General features: G+C 40.5%; 1 protein-coding gene and 1 pseudogene across 2 annotated transcripts in view; one reads left to right on the top strand and one right to left on the bottom strand.

Annotated features, from left to right (window-relative positions):
• LOC145492267 (hemicentin-2-like) overlaps window positions 1-18,130 on the bottom strand; it is a 74,060-nt gene that overhangs the window by 11,579 nt on the left and 44,351 nt on the right. For both annotated transcript variants that reach the window (XM_081471662.1, XM_081471663.1), the window contains exons 4-9: window positions 14,619-14,909; window positions 6,833-7,087; window positions 4,796-5,059; window positions 3,685-3,996; window positions 2,728-3,009; window positions 53-307 (exon numbers count right to left, since the gene is read on the bottom strand). In XM_081471662.1, the coding sequence (XP_081327788.1) occupies window positions 53-307; window positions 2,728-3,009; window positions 3,685-3,996; window positions 4,796-5,059; window positions 6,833-7,087; window positions 14,619-14,909 (1,659 nt within the window). The remainder of the gene's footprint in view (window positions 1-52; window positions 308-2,727; window positions 3,010-3,684; window positions 3,997-4,795; window positions 5,060-6,832; window positions 7,088-14,618; window positions 14,910-18,130) is intronic.
• LOC145492423 (uncharacterized) lies at window positions 8,769-9,616 on the top strand (annotated as a pseudogene).

The raw sequence follows: 18,130 nt of genomic DNA, 5'->3' as shown, positions 1-18,130 counted from the left end.
CTTAAAAATCTAAGGACCCCCCTTAAGATGTAATCTTGTACTGCATACTTACTTTGTACATTTAGAATGACGTCTACAGAATCCTGTTGCGCAATGTCATTTCTTGCGATACAACTGTATGTACCATCATCGCTGCCTTTGGTATTAACTATTAGAAACTGTTCTCCATATGCAAGCTTCGTACTGCTGCCTGACCTGGTCCAGATGATTCGAGGTTGTGGCACACCCTTTGCACGACATACTAATGTCACATTACTTGTTTCATTAACTGTGTAACTGCTTTCATAGAATGTAATTTCTGGTGGATCTATTAACAAGACACGACAGACAAATACATGTAAGTAAGACCCAGGCAACACCAACATTAGCACAGTCATCAGGCTCTTACAAAAATGCCAGTCAGCAAAATGTCATGATTGCAAAATCAGCAGCCTCCCTGACCTTGAATAAATAACTGACTGTACAGTTAACTGCAGTCCAACTTTCCACAAAGAGTGAAAAACTCCAAAATTTCATTGGAAATACTGAATAAATGATCTCATTTTTTGGTAACTAAATTAAAATACATGGCAGGAAAACTGGAAAGGTCTAAGAAAAATTACGAGGAGCCCAAAGATTCCTCACAACGAAATCCTGGGTGCCCAGTGCTCACTTAAGATTATACGAAAAGAGCAAGTTTTTCTACTCGCCCAAAGGAAAAAGTTAGTCGCCTGTGGCACCTGAGCGCCTCTAGAGCAAAGACCTCTGGCCCCTCTTGACCAAGCTTCAAACTGTACATGCACAGTATTGTGCATAAATTAATCCTACAGTAGGTTTCATGTTCCTCTGAATTAAAGCAAACTGTAGAACCCTTTGAAATGAAAAGTTTAAGGGAACACAATTCAGCCAGAGGGTAACAAAGTCCGAACAGAGATTCACCAAAACAAAAATAATGCTTCAAACACAGAAGCTGGAGGGTTCCTACATTAAATTCATATTCAACTTGTGCATTTATCTTATATGTAGCACACGTAGGGGCCAAACCACCCCCCAAATGTTTCGTCAGTTCTTAGATATCTCACATTATTTCGCATTACTTAAAAAGTATTGTCTCTTTCTACACCAAACGTAGCAGATGAGCAGGAGACCTATTGCCAATTATATTTACGTGAAAATGTCAGTAAATGTCAAAGTTGTGACGTCACAGTGATGACATCATGTTTTTGCCACTTTTGAAGTTTTTAATATGCATATTTTTTACAATGTGTTCGAAAGAGCTCATCAAGGGGAGCTGAAACCTGAAAAAATTTTGTCCATATCACAAAAATTAAATGAAATATGGCACTTTTAAATATGAAAAATAACTCTGCAAAATATGGGGTCCGCCCTTGAGAAAAATCCCCAAATTGGAGCCGTAATTTTGTTCTACCAAATGCAGCTATGTTGCACATGTGATGTGCCAGATGACCAAAGCAAAAATAAAGAAGAAAATCGGAATAAAAAATTATCCCTCTAGTGTTATTGCGTTAAAGTTAGTTTTGTTACGTCATAACCTGACGTCACCCGTTTTTTCACTGTTAATACCATACTAACAAAGCCGAAAATCAAATTTGTAAAACCATTCGATTCATACGACAGTTCTTTTGAAACCTTTTGCATTCTTAAGGATTTCTTGGATTGAAGTCTTTCACTACAGGCCGCAGTTTCAAATTATGCCTCAATTCTTAAAGGCTCCCTTAAATCCAAGTCAGTCAGTCATTACAGTTTCCAATTCGAATTATGACTTACGGTACATCTTCGAATTAGTGCCCAGGGCGCTTATTTCAAATTTAGGAGAAGACGGGGGCACTTATTCAAGGGGGCGTGCTTAATTGAAGGGGAGGGGGGGGGGTGGATAATTTAATTTTTCCCAAATCCTGGCCTGAAATGGCATTTTTTTAATACATCATCTGCGTGTAAACAGCAACACAAGCTATTTATTGACATACAGTCATGTAAAAAGCTGATCCTAAAGTTGAAATCATGGCACCGTTAGTACGTGTTCACAAACTGAAACAATGTACATGTACAAATCTAATAAAACAAGACAAAAACTATATATCCTTTAATTTGTTGTCTCAATACTCATGCAGAAAATGGAGGGAGGGGGGGCGCTTATTTAAAATTTTGACCAACAGGAGGGGCGCTTTTTCGAGCGGGGGGGGGGGGGGCTAATTCGAGGAGTTACAGTACATGCACTTTCTACTTCTCCTAGAAAGTAATTACCATAAACACCACTGGATACGCCGCACTCGTAGATACAGACTGTAAGCTGCATCCCAATTTTGGGAATGCCAATTTTGGAAAAAAGTTTTGGAAAAACATCAAAATGAATCAAAAGTAGAGTGTTAAGAAAGATGTTTTACATGTAAATAAGCTTAAATTCGTTGATTCACTGAACATAGACCTGCGTAAGCCACCAAACTTACAATTTAAGTAATGATCAACACATACTCTGGTATTGTGTTATGAAGATCAAGTTGGTAGTTTGCTATACAGACTTACTTTTGATGGAAAGTGTTAAATTATGCAAATTTACAGCATGTAGTCGAGATGTTCTCACAGATAGCCGCATCCCCGATTTGGTAGGAAAATTTTGAGTAAAAAGGTGCTGCTTATCCGCCAGTGTATACGGTTTCCTTTTTTCAAAGTTTTATATTGGTAGTCACCATTCAACTGCTCACTGGGGAATGGCATATAATCACTTACGCTTTATCAATAACTGCGCTCTAGCAGGAGGTCCTTCTCCTAAACTGTTAGTTCCAGTACAGGAATACCATCCTGCATCCGATAGAGTCACTGATGTCTTTACAAAGGTTGTGGTTAAGCATCCACTACAGCTCTCCCCTGGAATGTCCCTTCCATTAAACTGCCACTTATGTGTTTGAGTGGGTGGATTTCCAATTGTTTTACAACTGAACCTTGCAGTCGCCCCTTCGTCCAGGGTGAGGTTTTTAGGTTGATCAGCAGAGGACTGAGCAACTGGTCCATCTGAAGGCAAAAATATGCAACCAACATTTTCAACACATTGATTTGGAGCAGAAAGGAGAATGGTAAATTCTGAGAAAAAGGAACAACACCAACATCCAAATAAACTATACCTTTTTTTTCCACTACTCACAGCTAACAATACACTGTACTTGCACAACATTAATTTTATAGTTGACCCAAAATGTCATACACTGTACAAGCCCATCCACAATGATCTGTTAAGTTCGCAAACTGTCCAAATTAATTGAACAAGTAATTTGACAGGTCTGAACACAATGCAATTAACAGGTCAGCCTGAAATTAATATGACTACAGTCTGGTAGGATTGGAAAATAACTGAATTCAAAAGGTTCTTCAGAGTGCCAAATTAGACTCTTAGCTTCCAGTCTTGCCTTGCCCGTCTTCAGAATTTTTTTACATTCAATAATTTTTAAATTGTGCATTTTCCTGGGGGTGGGGGAGGGCCTGCAAGACCAAAAATTTTAAACAATAGTATGAAGCTTAATTGGAATTTCCAGAGGGTTGGGGAAGGGGAGGGGGGGGGGGGTTCAGAAAAAATCCCTTCCGTGGGGGAGATATGGATGTTTTCTGGAACTACACATTGACAGGATGAAGTCCTACACAAAAATATGCATGTACACACTGCATTACATTATAAAATTGGTCTATACTTACAGCGGACTTCAAGCTCTGTAGTTAGACTCTTCTCTCCAGCATCATTATAAGCAAGGCATGAAAAATTTCCATCTTCCCTCCAGGTTACTCTATTGATGGTAAGGTATGACAGGGTATTCATGAGTTTAGACTGTAAAACTGGTGCGACAGAAACCGAGAAGTTGTAACGAGATGTTTCGGTGAGATTCTCTCCATCCAATTGCCACAAAGTAGTTGCTGCTGGTTTGGCTTCAGTTATGCACGAGTAACTCACAGTTTCATTTTCCGTCTTTGTTTGTTTAGCTGGCAGTTGACTGGAAAATACTGGAGCAACTGTAATGAACAAGCCAAAAAACAACTTTCAGTAACTATAATAAATAGTACTAAATAAATGCACTTGCAAAATCATTTGACTGATTGGCTAAGAGCACTGCAGTTCAAGTGTAACGCTAGTGCAACACAATAGCAATTAAGTTGTCTGATGAATTTAAAAGGTGGTCAAAGTTCTCATGAGGTCTTCTGAAGATAGCCAAAAACTTAAAGGAGATGTTCTGAACAATTCCGATTAATGAACATTGTCAAAACTCACACACAGATTTTCCAACATTATCAGAAGTTTTCATAATATTTTCTGAAATTTCCAACGGTGGGCCCTACACACAGCCTAGTAAGTGAATAATTTATGTTTAGCCAATGTATGCCAATACGGCTATTTTTTCAAGTGTAGATCACTTAATTATTCTGATGCAATTTGGAATAACCAAACAATAGTAAATTTTTCAAACACTACAAATTGGACTCACCCTTCAGGCTCATGCAATTTTGTCACGGTTTGTAAAAAAAAAAATTAATTGTGCTTATTCACTCCAAATATTTGAACAAGAACAAAATTATTATAGTATGTGTGTAACAAATGTTTCAGGCTGGCATGCAGCCCTTGTAAATCACCAGTACGTAATACTAAATACACATAGATGTAGTCGCCCCTCCCCTCCCGTCCTCTGAAGTCAACACAATACCACCTCACTTCCATGACGGAATGAAACAAATTAATATTTGATTTGAAATTATGCCCAACACTGGTTGATTGTTTAACATCACATTCAAAAAACAAAAAAATCCCGGTCCTTACCTATTACTGTAATCTGTAGTTGCTCTGTTGGTCCACTTCCTACTGCATTTTGAGTCTCACAGCTGTACGTATTAGCCTCTTCATTGAGCTGTACATTTGTGATCTCAAATTTTCCTCCATTACTTACTACTGGTGTATTCTGTCGCTTGATGGTGTATGTTGGTGCAGGGTACCCATTTGCACTGCATGTAAGAGTCACTGTAGTGCCCTCCACTACAGTATTGCCTGGCGTTCCAGTTGTGAACTTTGTGACAGTTGGCTGATCTGTTACATACAGGTGAAACAATATTCCTGTGACGATTGTCATGTTGTGATACAACTGTACAGTTTATATATTACTGTATGTACATGTATGTATTTTGCATACTGATACAGTGCGTATAGCATTAACAGCAGATCCCCACCTTCTAAGCATGTTAGCTTTGCACATACCGAGTGTCGTGAATCATAGTCACTGTATTTTGGTGACCTGTTACTGGTGCAGTGATATCCTCCAACGAAATTTTGAAAATTGTTTGACATGATTAATTTCATACTTGTAATAAAAAGACATCAAGACTGAGCACTAAGATGTCTAAGATGTCATAAAGATCTTATTGGCACACCATGTTTGCTTTGAAACATGCTAAAAAGTACATTCGTCCAATCATTTGGATCTGTGGTTTGTTTTTAGTCTCAATTATTATTTTATCAATAAGTACTTATAATCAATCAAGGATTTTTCACTAGAATATCTATTAAATTGTGCGCCATGTTCAGCACAATGAACATTGTGTAGTTCCAGAAAATATCCATACCTTCCCATGGATGGGATTTTTTCTAAGGAAACCCCCTCCCCCCACACCTATGGAAAATTCCACTAAAGCTTCAGACATTTCTTTAAATTTTTTGGTCTTACAGAACCCTCCACCCCCCAGGAAATTCCAAACCCTTCTGTGGGGGAAGTATTCTCTACTTGCACAAATCCCATAATACACCTCTTTCACCCCACAAAGTTTTGCATAATCATTGTTTGCAATTTCTCCTGGGACATGAAGATGTCCCAAGAGAAATTTAAAGCAATGCTATGCAAATTTTGGGGGCGTAAAAGAGGTGTATTATGAGATTTGTGCAAGTAGAGAATGAATATTTTCAGGACCTGCACATTATATACAAAACACTCATGTAAGTTTTTGGCCACATTGGTGTCCAGACGTCCTTTCCTGACCAATTACACACAGACTTTTTGGAAGGTTTTTTTTTTTTTCATGACCTATTCGAAGAATTTCTGGCTTCGTAGTCATTAATTTTAGCCAATTTTGAAACCTATTAATACTTAAGTGTGAAACCACATACGGTGTATGATCCTACAACAACCGTCCCACACTCAGTTGTTTCTCATTATTACTTTTATCCCATCCAGCGCTACACAAAAATACTGACAAGAATTAATTGCACATTGAATTGTTCATGGAAGCATACAATATCTTTCAGTAAACCTTGTGTCCAATGAAAAATTAGCGTGTTTCTCTTGGATGACCCTGACCAGAAACATAATCCAAGATCACGTGGATCTGGAGTATCACACGAACCAAAAACTGTTTGCTTAGAATGGAATTATCAGTTCTTTTGATGGTCCATGATCTGAACGATCTTGGATGTTTGATCCTAATCCACATCCCACACAAATGCAACCTTCAAGAAGCTCAGTCACGGTATTTTGAGTTATTTTGGCCACATACAGAATTACCTTTGAATGGTAGGAAACCTGAAAATAACAGTTTTAATTAATAAGAAAGAAAAACACCAAAGAGATAATGATAAACCATAAAGGAACAAGGATGGCTAAGGATGGAGAAGATCAACACGGATTACAACGATGAATTTGATAAATTGAGACTAAACGTTTCAATATGTGCAAACCGTGACTAAGCCACTTTAAAGCTACATGTTTATACATGTACATACAAAGAAACTAACCTGAATCTGTATCTGTAGCTAACTTACATGTACAGGTACATGGATAACAGAGGATAATTATATCATAAACTCACTCACATCGTACATAAACCACTTTTGTCGTCTCCTTGTTGCCAAAATCATTTCTTGCCAGACATGTATAGTTCCCAGCATCTTGTACATCTGCATTTGTTATTGTTAAAGTATTTTGTGTAATCCCATTTGATTTTCCATTAAATTTCCACGAGTAAGATGGATTTGGGAAACCGTCAGCCTGACATGTCAGTGTTATGCTCTGAGCAAGTGGCACCTCTGCTGGATCAGCTGGAGTTACAGTCACCTGCTTAGGAGCATCTGAATAACAACAACAACAACAACAAAAAACAAACAAACAAAACAAACAAATTAACCCTTCATTTTACCATGACTTGGACAGCACCTTAGCAGTGCTTAGAAACTGTAAATGAAATTGAATTTCCTCAAAAATGCTCCCAAAAAGCTTTTTGTTTTTGTTTTTGGTATAATCACAGCATTTTAACCAAAGGAATTCAACCACAATTTTTGCATGCTTGTCTTCCTTGCCTGTTTCTTTTCTTCTATTAGTTACTTTCCTGAACAGAAAAAAGAAAAAAAAAAAAAGCAGTTGCAAATGAAAATTGATAGTGGTTTTAATATGGGCTCATCATGCTCAGCAGTATTACCTTCATGTTAAGTGACAAAAAGTGTCCTTCTTTAAAAAAAGCTCTGATTTTGGCGACTGTAGCCTTCTTTTTTGTTTTGTCTTTGTTGTTAAAGGTTAATTTTTGCGTACCTTTTTTGGAGCAGTTTTTAAATGCAAATTAGTTTTTTTCACGTCGTGTTATGTAATCGTCTATTGTTTATCACGTAACTTTGTTAAGTTTGTTCTTTTAGTTCAAAATTCCGTTTAAAAGCGTTGTAGCTTTTTAGTTGTATTCAGTCGTTGTCAGTTCCGGAGTGCCGTACAGATCTTGTAAGTAATCTCGTTTTTCCTTTCTATTTTTTGCGGTTTTTCCTATTGTTGTAAGTTTAAGTTCGTATTTATTAATTTCTGTATTTGTTATTTTGGTTTTAAGTGAATCGTTAGAATTAAAGACGAATTCGAAATGTACAAGAGTGTTATTGTACATGCATTCAAAGATGTGGTGGATGCCATGTTGTCCGGAATTGAAAGTCTAAGAAGACGCCGAGTCCATTCAGAAGATGCCCTCGACAGTACGCGCCTGAAGAATTCGCGTTCAGGGTATTTGTCTAGAGTTACGACGTTGTGCCGTGCCGCCGATGTTTACTGAATGACTCTAAAAATGTTAATGAAGTCTCGAAGAAGTTATTGGAAATCGAGGAAGCTTTCTCTCGCTTTGAAAAGGCCCACTATGACTACGTCGCGACTTTGTTGGCTGGAGATCTGGAGGAATGGGAATGTCAAGCTCGTTACTTTAAGGAACATTTTCATTGGAAAATGGAGACGGTTGCGAGAATCCAAAGATGGATTGAAAACCCTAGAGAAATCACCACACCTACCGCCGCGGAAGCGCCATAAGAATATGAAGATTCTGTAAGTACCGCAAGTTCGCTGCTATCTTCACATTTGTCTGTCAGACAGCTAAAGGCCAAGCAGGCGTTAGCGCAGTTAAAATTGTACCAGCTGAAGAAAAAGCCAGCATTATTACGTCAGGAAGAAGAAACGAAACTATAGCTGGAGATTGTGGATGTGCAGTATGAAATTCAAAGGACTGATCTTCAACTAAAGTTGCTTCAGGATGAGGAGCCAGCCGCTTTAGCTAATTTACGGGACGTTTTTGAAGATGTGAAGCCGTTTAGTGAACGAGTTAATGTTGGAGCAGCAAATGTCCCTGAGCAGGAAAATTCTGATCCTCGAGTCAAACGGACAATTGGTACTCGAAACGCTCAGTTGCGGCTGAATCCTAATGCACAGGAGTTTACGAGTTGGTCAGTAGGTCCCACTGTATCTGTTGCACATCCAGGAGTACCTAATCCTACCTTGCCTGGAGGAATTATGGATAAGATGGCATTAACCATAAAGCAGGGATTTGCATTGCCGAGAAAGGAATTGACTGTGTTTGATGGTGATCCTCTCAAGTACTGAAACTTTATCAAATCGTTTGAAAACAACATCGTGAACAATGAGGCCAGCGAAAGTGAAAAACTCATGTATCTCCTTCAGTATACATCTGGAGTGGCAAAGGACATGATCAAGTGTTGTTTAGTCATGGATTCCTCCCTGGGATACCGAAAGGCGAGAGAGCTGCTGGAAGAACGATTTGGACACCCCTTCACAATTGCCTCAAAATACGTAACCAAGTTAAAAGAAGGACCAATGCTTAAACCATGGGATCTCGCAGGATTGCTTGCATTTCCGGACAGACTGACAGACTGTGAACACACTTTGGAATCCATTGGATATCTGGAGGAGATTAACAGCGCAGAAAACTGTTAGAAAATTAAGAAGAAAAGAAGAAAATTCAGTAAGCTGGTCAAAGAATGAATATCAGCCATATCGCCGAGTTTGTCAAAGTCAAGGCGAGAGCTGCCAATAACCCAGTGTTTGGTTGCGTGGTAGACGTTGCGCATGACAGATCAGAGAATCAGAGGCGAAAACCAAAGAGTGGTGCATCATCTGAAGAACGTTTAAGCACATTCAATACACGAGAGACTAAGCCTGGTGTCGGGCAGAGTTTGTCTTCCAATAAATTCAATCCAACCCTGAGGTGCCCATCGTGCAACGGAAATCATTCCTTGGCGAAATGCAGTAGTTTCAAAGACAAGAACTTCGACGAACGTCTACAAGTGATGAGGAAAGCTCAGCTATGCTTTAATTGCTTCAAGATGGCCACATCAGCGTAGGATACCTAGCGAAAAGTGTATGTGAAATCCAAGGATGCAGGAGAAGACATCATACTTTGCTTCACCCACCCTCTCCACAACAAACGGTCGAAGGTCGAGACAGAGTGGAATTCAGGTTAACAGCAGTACTCCATTACAAAGTGGACAGGCTAACAGTACCTCAGCTGGAGGAAGAAAGGTGTGCCTGAGAATAGTTCCTGTAAAAGTACGATGTCATGATGACGCAAGCAAGATCGTGGAAACCTACGCCCTTCTAGACAGTGGCTCACACATCTCCTTGTGTGACAAGAGCTTGGCCGCGGAGCTCGGTGTGCAGGGACGCCAAAAAACGTTCCACTTGACGACCCAAGAGAGAGAAGACAGCCCAAGAATTGGCTATGAATTCAGCCTCACTGTGGAGCCACTGGATTGAACTGACAAAGTAGACGTTACAAGACTATGGACAGATGCAAGACAGTGGCCTCACCTGCGGAACATCAAGCTACCAAGTATTAGTGAGAAAGAAGTCCAATTGATCATAGGCACCAACGTTCCTGATGCATACTGGGTGTTAGAAGAAAGACGCGGTAACAGAGGAGAGCCATGCGCCATACGTACACCTCTTGGCTGGACACTCATGGGCCCAATGGAAAGGAGCGTCGGCGAAGATTGTCATCTGAATGTTAACCCCGTTAGTTCAGCGGACGCCTTGAGAGAAGATGATGGTTCTCTCATGCACCAGCTTGAAAGGTTCTGGGCAGCGGAGAACTCTGGCGTGATCCCCGAATTCAAGGTTAGCATGTCAGTGGAGGACAAGGAAGCCCTTGCAATCATGGAACAATCTGTGAAACTTGAAGATGGTCATTATCAAATTGCGCTCCCTTGGAAACAGTACCCGCCATTCCTGCCTTACAACCGTTTCATGGCTGAATGCAGACTGCAACCACTCAAGAACAGGCTCCTGCTAGATAGCGAGCTCCTTGAAAATTACAAGGCCACCATGGAAAAATATCTTTCCAAGGGTCATGCAAGAAGAGTGCCACTTAACGAAATTAACGTACAAGACAAGCCGCTGTGGTACCTTCCCTATCACCCGGTGCTGAACAAACCAGGAAAGACACAAGTGGTTTTTTATTGTGCCGCAAAACACAAGGGAACGTCTCTGAATGATCAGCTCCTTACCGGTCAAGATTTGACCAATTCTATCGTTGGTGTGCTGATGAGATTACGTGAAGAACAAGTTGCATTGTCTGCTGATATCGAGTGTATGTCCCATCAGATCCGAGTAGCACCAGATGACCGTGATGTATTCAGATTCCTCTGGTGGCCAGACGGAGACCTGACCCAACAGCCAATTGACCATCGTATGGAGATCCATTTGTTTGGCGCGACATCGTCTCCGAGTTAAGTTGTTCCAGCTTTGCGCTAAGAAGGATAGCGGAAGACAACGAGGATGAATTCTCAGAGGATGTAATCAGGACTGCCAAAAGGAACTTTTATATCGATGACTGTCTTAAATCGGTTAAATCAGTTGAAAATGCTGTCGAAGTTGTGGACCAGCTCCGAGAAATCCTCTCAAAGGCTGGTTTCGACTCACCAAGTGGTCATGCAACAGATCTGAAGTTCTGGATACAATTCCGCAAGTCGAAAAAGCTCCATCAGTGGTGGACCTGGACTTAGACAAGGTTAAGTTACCAATGCAACGTACGTTGGGGCTCCACTGGGATATGAGAGTGACAAGTTCATGTTCAAGGTTGCTCTTAAAGACAGACCCAACACCCGCCGTGGTATACTATCCTTGACCAGTTCTGTTTATGATCCACTTGGGTTCGTTGCGCCAGGCGTCCTCCCAGCTAAGAAATTGTTACAAGATCTCTGCAGAGAGAAACAAGAATGGGACGATCCAATCAGCGACGGCGATGGTGAAAGGTGGCAGAAATGGAAGAGTCAGTTGGCTAATCTTTCCATGATACATGTAACAGTAAACAGATGCGTTAGACCTGCCTGTTTTGGAGACCTGAAAACTGCCGAGTTGACAACTTTGCAGACGCTTCAAAAGTTGCATATGGAGCAGTCTCGTATCTCAGATTGGTGGATGTCGAAGAAAGGATCCATTGCGCGTTTCTAATTGGGAAGTCTCGCCTTGCTTCTCTGAGACCAATGACTGTGCCAAGATTGGAACTGTCAGCTGCAGTGTTAGCAGTTCAGTTAGACCACACCGTAAGAGAAGAGCTGAACATTCCGATTAGCCAATCGACATTTTGGTCTGACTCCACCTGTATGTTGCAGTACATCAGAAATCAGTCAAAGCGTTTCCATACATTTGTTGCAAACCGGTTCTCGGTTATACATGAGAATTCAGCACCCCATCAGTGGAGGCATGTCAGTTCTAAATACAACCCAGCGGACGAAGTTTCCAGGGGTCTTACAGTGGACAAAATGAGCGCAAGTACCAAGTGGCTGAGCGGTCCCGAGTTTTTGAAGAGTTGGGAAGAGTTTTGGCCTTCTGATCCTACAATTCGCGAACCATAACTGTCAGATGACGATCCAGAGATCAAACGTGAAACTCAGCTCTACAACCAGTCGTCGACTCGTCATCGAGGCGAAGGGGTTTTTTTCAAGTTGATAGAGCGCTACTCATCTTGGGACAGATTAAGAAGAGCTGTGGCCTGGCTATTGAGACTCAAAACGTGGTTTATTGAAAGATACCGTGGTGGTTCCACTAACTTCAGATCTCAGTGCTGTTTAGAAAGAGGACCTGTCCTGTCCGTGGAAGAAGTTCAGTTTGCAGAAAGGGAAGTTATCAAGCATGTACAAAGGCTGTCATTTCCAGACGTCATTAGAACCATGCAAAGAATCAGTTCCTTAGCGCCAAGTAACTTCCGAGTTAAAGAACCAAAAGATGCCAGCTTACATGCGCAAACTGCATCCATTATTGGACGACGTCGGAATCCTAAGAGTTGGAGGGCGACTAGAAAATTCCTTAATCACGTATTAGGCTAAACATTCAATTATTCTTCCCTATCGTCACCACACTACGGATTTGATCATATCTCAGCATCACCAGAAAACTGGCCATCTTGGGTAAGAGTACGTACTGTCCAATTTGCATCAGTTCTATTGGATAATCAAGGGACGTTCAGCTGTGCGCAGTGATTAGTAGCTGTTTCCAGTGTAAGAAACTTGGTTCAGTGCGTGGAGAGCAGTTGATGGCCGACCTACCAAAGGAAAGACTGATGTCAGGAGATCCGCCATTCACCAACGTAGGCGTGGACTACTTTGAACCCTTTTATGTACGTCAAGGTCGCTCGAATGTGAAACGCTATGGATGCCTATTTACTTGCTTGGTTATCAGAGCCGTTCATATAGAAGTCGTAAACTCACTTGATACTAATTCCTTCTTAAATGCGTTGCGAAGACTCATCAATTTACCAGGATGTCCAACTACCGTTTATAGTGACAATGGGACAAACTTCCAAGCTGGAGAGAGGGAGTTACGCGAGTTGTTGAGCGACTGGAATCAAGAATCAATCCATAAGTTTCTTCATCAGAAGAATATCACAGGGAAATTTAATCCACCTGAAGCCTCGCACATGGGTGGTGCCTGGGGGCGCACGATCAGATCCGTTCGCAAGATCCTGGGAGCTTTGCTAGGACAACAACTTGTCTCTGACGAAATGCTCCGAACATTGATGAGTGAAGTTGAAGGGATCTTAAATGGCAGAACGTTGACTTCAGTCAGTAGCGACCCAAAGGACCTGGACCCCCTAACACCAAACCATCTGTTGTTGTTAAGAGCCAACCCAAATTTGCCACCTGGAGTCTTCAGCAAAGAAGAAATGTACAGCAAGCGACGTTGGCGTCAAGTCCAGTACATGGCCGATATATTCTGGAGGCGCTGGTTGAAGGAGTACTTGCCGACCCTTCAAGAGAGAGCGAAGTGGACCAAACCTCGCCGTTGCTTAGCGACCGGAGATCCAGTTGTGATTGCAGACGACAACGTCCATCGAGGAAAATGGCCGTTAGGCAGAGTAACTGAAGTTTTCATGGGAAAAGATGGAAATGTCCGATCAGCCAAGGTGAAAACTGCCACCACAATTCTACAAGGCCAATAACCAAACTGTGCTTCTTAGAAGGAGAGAAGAAAGCTTAAATGAAGAGACTAAATTCAACAGAAAATCCACAGTGTGAAGAATGATCAAGAGGACTTACTCTCGTGTCTGAGTATAGTTACACTATAGTAATGAGCTGTAGACTTCACTAGTTCATTAGGGGGGCTATGTAGCCACGAGAGTTAAATTTTTCCGTTTTTTGGTCGCCTTTTCTTTTTTGTTTTGTCTTGTTGTTAAAGGTTAATTTCTGCGTACCTTTTTTGGTGCAGTTTTAAAATGCAAATTAGTTTTTTTCACGTCGTGTCATGTAATCGTCTACTATTTATCACGTAACCTCGTTCAGTTAAGTTTATTCTTTTAGTTCAAAATTCCGTTTAAAAGCGTTGTAGTTTTTTAGATGTATTCAGTCGTTGTCAGTTCCGGAGTGCCGTACAGATCTTGTAAGTAATCCCGTTTTTCCTTTCTTTTTTCTGCTGTTTTTCGTATTGTTGTAAGTTTAAGTTCGTATTTATTAATTTCTGTATTTGTTATTTTGGTTTTAAGTGAATCGTTAGAATTAAAGACGAATTCGAAACGTACAGGAGTGCTATTTACAGCGACCAAATTTGTTTTACTGGTGACCATACAGAAGGAGGTCACCAAAATGTGATTTCTGAAAACCTTAAGCTTGGAGTATCGTCACGTCACTTGCCCTCCAAAACTTATAATCTATTGCAGTACTTCTGTAATTTGAATTTCCTTAAACATTCTCCCAAGAAACATAACTTCACTTGCCCGAACGACCAGTGAAAGACAGAATCCAATATCCTGATGCCAAATTCCACTACCTGGGCTATCAGAGATGACTTCCCTTACACACTGCAGCAAAAATTAAAGATGGTTGCATCCCTATAATGTAAGACATCACTTACAATTGACTAAGAGGGAAGCAGATTTTCTCTCTCCAGTTCCTAACTCATTTCGTCCATCACAAGAGTATCGCCCAGCACTGCTCTTTTTAACTTGCGCGATTGTCAGTCTCTGTCCATCAGAAATTGGTGTGATGGTATAATCTCCAGAACTGGTAATCTGGATGCCATCCTTAAACCATCTGTACTCCAAGACACCAGGGAATGCGTCTGTATGGCAACAAAATTCTGCATCCCTACCTTCCACCACAGTTTGGTTACTTGACAAACTGTTCGCTTTGTGTTCGGGCTTGACTGCAACAAACAAGATAAACAAGTCAAAGGACATGTTGGTTGAATATTTCTTTTTTACCTTGGCTAAGCACTTAGTAGACTACGGGGTAAGATTTCCAATTGCGAGTAAGAGTTCTACGGTTAGGATCATTACTTAACAGGGCCAAATACATTGACGAACCTTGGTTCTCGCCTGACAAAAATCCCAATGGAAAATTACATGACTTTACTTTTGAATTTGCATGTAAGTTACCCACTAACAAGAAATTTCGCTGCTAATGCCAGTTTGAGTATTGTACCTGACTCAAGATAGCTATATCAAAGTTGCCACCTCATCATCAGCCATTAAACCAAAGTCTAATGTTCTAATGTTAATGTTCTGTACAAGTACAGAACATTAACATAAACCAGTCGATAGGACAATCCAAGAACAAGATAATGTAGGAGGTTATATAAAAGCCAATTTATATTTAACATATTTTTAAGTTAATGTGACAACCATGAAGGAAGATCAGAGAAGTAACAAGTATATAGATCTGTCACGCAATATGCCCCAAGAATAACCCTTGCGTTACTTTCATGGGTCAAATTCACCTTTGTACCCGTATGACATGCTATTCTATACTGGCCAATCACACTGCCCCTATTCCATTATGTCAATCAAGACCATGCGGTTTCATCTACACATCAGCAGTTTTACTACAAATTCTCTGATCTCCCGAAAGGGTTGTCACAAACAATTCCCACCCACCCATCCCTCTTTAGTTCTCTTTAAGGATACTACTTGTTGACATCTTGGAATACTGTAACCGAAACAGTAATTCTCCACACAATAGTACTGCTATGTAGAGGGTTGTTCTTAGTTTCAAACTCTAAGCAACATGTCTGCTTATATAGACATTGTTATCATTGTTACTATTTTGTACTTTAACTCAAGCTTAGAGCTGTTGAACTTAAGCAGCATGCCTGCTTATTGAGACATTGTTACAATTGTTAATATTTTTTCTATGTTAACTCAAGCCTAGAGCTGTTGGACTTAAGCAGCATGCCTGCTTATTGAGACAATTTTGTACTTGTTAACATTTTGTATGCTTTCTCAGGCTAAGAGCTGTTGGACTTCTGAAACATCTTGACACATTGTTATAATAGCATTGTTATCCTTAGTGTCAACCTGGCATAGGTTAACTGAAGCATTATTTCATTCGTTTACTGATTTTCCTAAGACCATTATGCCTAAGTGTTGATTTTCTAAAAGTAAATAAACCACGGGAAGGGATGAGGTGCTCCGTACAATTCGCCCTTTTGCCCCATAGCCTCACAGGGTCAGCTTTCCCGGTAGAGTAGGACCCCAGTGTTACTGTTGTTGGTTGTTGTTGATTGTTTCCAGGTGGCCTGGGGATTAGGACCCCAGTTCCCTGGGAACCAGGGCATGTGGTTCTGTTTGTTCCCAAGGGTCCTGGAAATTAGGACCCCAGTTGTTTGGGAACCAGGGCATGTGGTTCTTTTGTTCCCAAGGGTCCTGGAGATCAGGACCCCAGTTTGTTGGGAACCAGGTTGATTATGTTGTAGGGCCTCCTGAAAAGACGAAGAGGATTACAACCTCTCGTTGCCAACCAACTGACCTGTGATACCCTCCATGACTGCTATTGGCAACTCGAGCACCTCATCCCTTACCCCTTTTCTCCCATTGAACTTGTTGTCTTGTGTTGATTTCATGGGTTGGGAGCATTAAATTATAAAATAATACAAGCAATCCTAGATGTACATCTATACATGTGTGTATACACAACTTACAAAAATTATACCTTTGAACTCCACTATCTTGAACTCTTAGGAAAACACAAACCACGTGCAGTTTAAGATGTGGGGAGTTCGAAATTGCCAAAGTAAGTGACAGGAAATATATATCCAAGGGAAAATGGCGAGGGGTTCAAGATGCATGTAACTGAGTTCCAGTTAGCAGGGCTTCTGGTAGGTCGCGGAAAAAAAGTCAAATTTAGCGGGATGTTCAGGGACAAATACGCGGAAAAAACGGCCGATTTTGCGGGAATTTCACGGGAATTTTCGAGGCCAATCTCGCTGAAAAGCAATCGGTAAAAAAGATCTGATTTCACAGGAGTTTTCTGGGCAAATTTCGCTTGAAAGCAATTGGTTTTGCGCTGATTTGAGGAACGTTTTTAATGAAACTAGACGTTCTTAGAGCATTTACTCAGGCTTCGTACCACAATATGAAATCGTACTTTACAAGTAAGCTTATAGAACACTAAAAACAAACAAGAGAATCAGGATATTAGAAACACGAGAGTTACGCTTAGATATTTATCACTCAAGTTGCTTTGTTGAATATCTTCTTTATCCAATTGCATGTTGTTCGCCTCATCTTCGAAGTTCTGTTTCCGTTGATTCTCGATTTTTTTCAACATCTGAGGCAAACAGTAGAGAGACACCAAAAACCTACTACACAAAGGAAATACGGTACGTTTGATTCTTGTCAATCTTTGGTTTTTTATTCTCGTGCTTTGTTTGGACTTTCGTACTTGCCAAGAAATGATTACTGAAGGTTGCGGTTTCCTCTATAATTGACCACGAGATTATTTTTTAGAGAGAACATCATTTACTCTTTTCACAACAATGCACTCTACAAATGACAAAGCCTTTCACATCGTGGCTGCTGCCCAGTTTTTTCCAACATTAATGTAAGAACGTCTGATAGTTATGGGATGTTGTTTACTTGTTGCCGTGAGGAAGTTTTAAGGTCATTTAGCAAGTTTGCAGCAAGTAAGCCGCTCCAACAGCCAAGATAACTTTCAAAGTATTTGACAAGTATTTGGTAAGATTTGTAGCGAATATCGCGGGATTTCGCGTGTTTTCGTGAATTTCGTGGGATTTCACAGATTTACTTGAAATTCGCGGCTCCGTGACCAGGCGAAAAAATCAGAAGCCCTGAGTTAGTGAGGTTCTTCATTTAACTGCATATGTATAAAATTAATGCACACGTTTGTATCGCAGAAAAGTGTATAATTTATGTTAATTTAGATACTGCGTCAACTCCCAACGCGGACAATAACTCTTGTCTACTCCCAGGACAATACATAGCATTCTTTTTCACAAAAAATCTCAAGTTTATCCCATAATTTTATATTCTATTGTATTTTATAGTATTTATTGGATTGTATTTTTATCACTATTTTTGAATTTTTGAATTTTTACCACCATTATACATTGTACCATTTCGCCCGTTG

The sequence above is a fragment of the Orbicella franksi genome, chromosome 7, assembly GCF_964199315.1.
Source record: "Orbicella franksi chromosome 7, jaOrbFran1.1, whole genome shotgun sequence".
NCBI classification, from domain to species: domain Eukaryota; kingdom Metazoa; phylum Cnidaria; class Anthozoa; order Scleractinia; family Merulinidae; genus Orbicella; species Orbicella franksi.
Note: the sequence above shows the minus strand (reverse complement) of the source record. Positions and strands in the feature narration are given on the sequence as shown.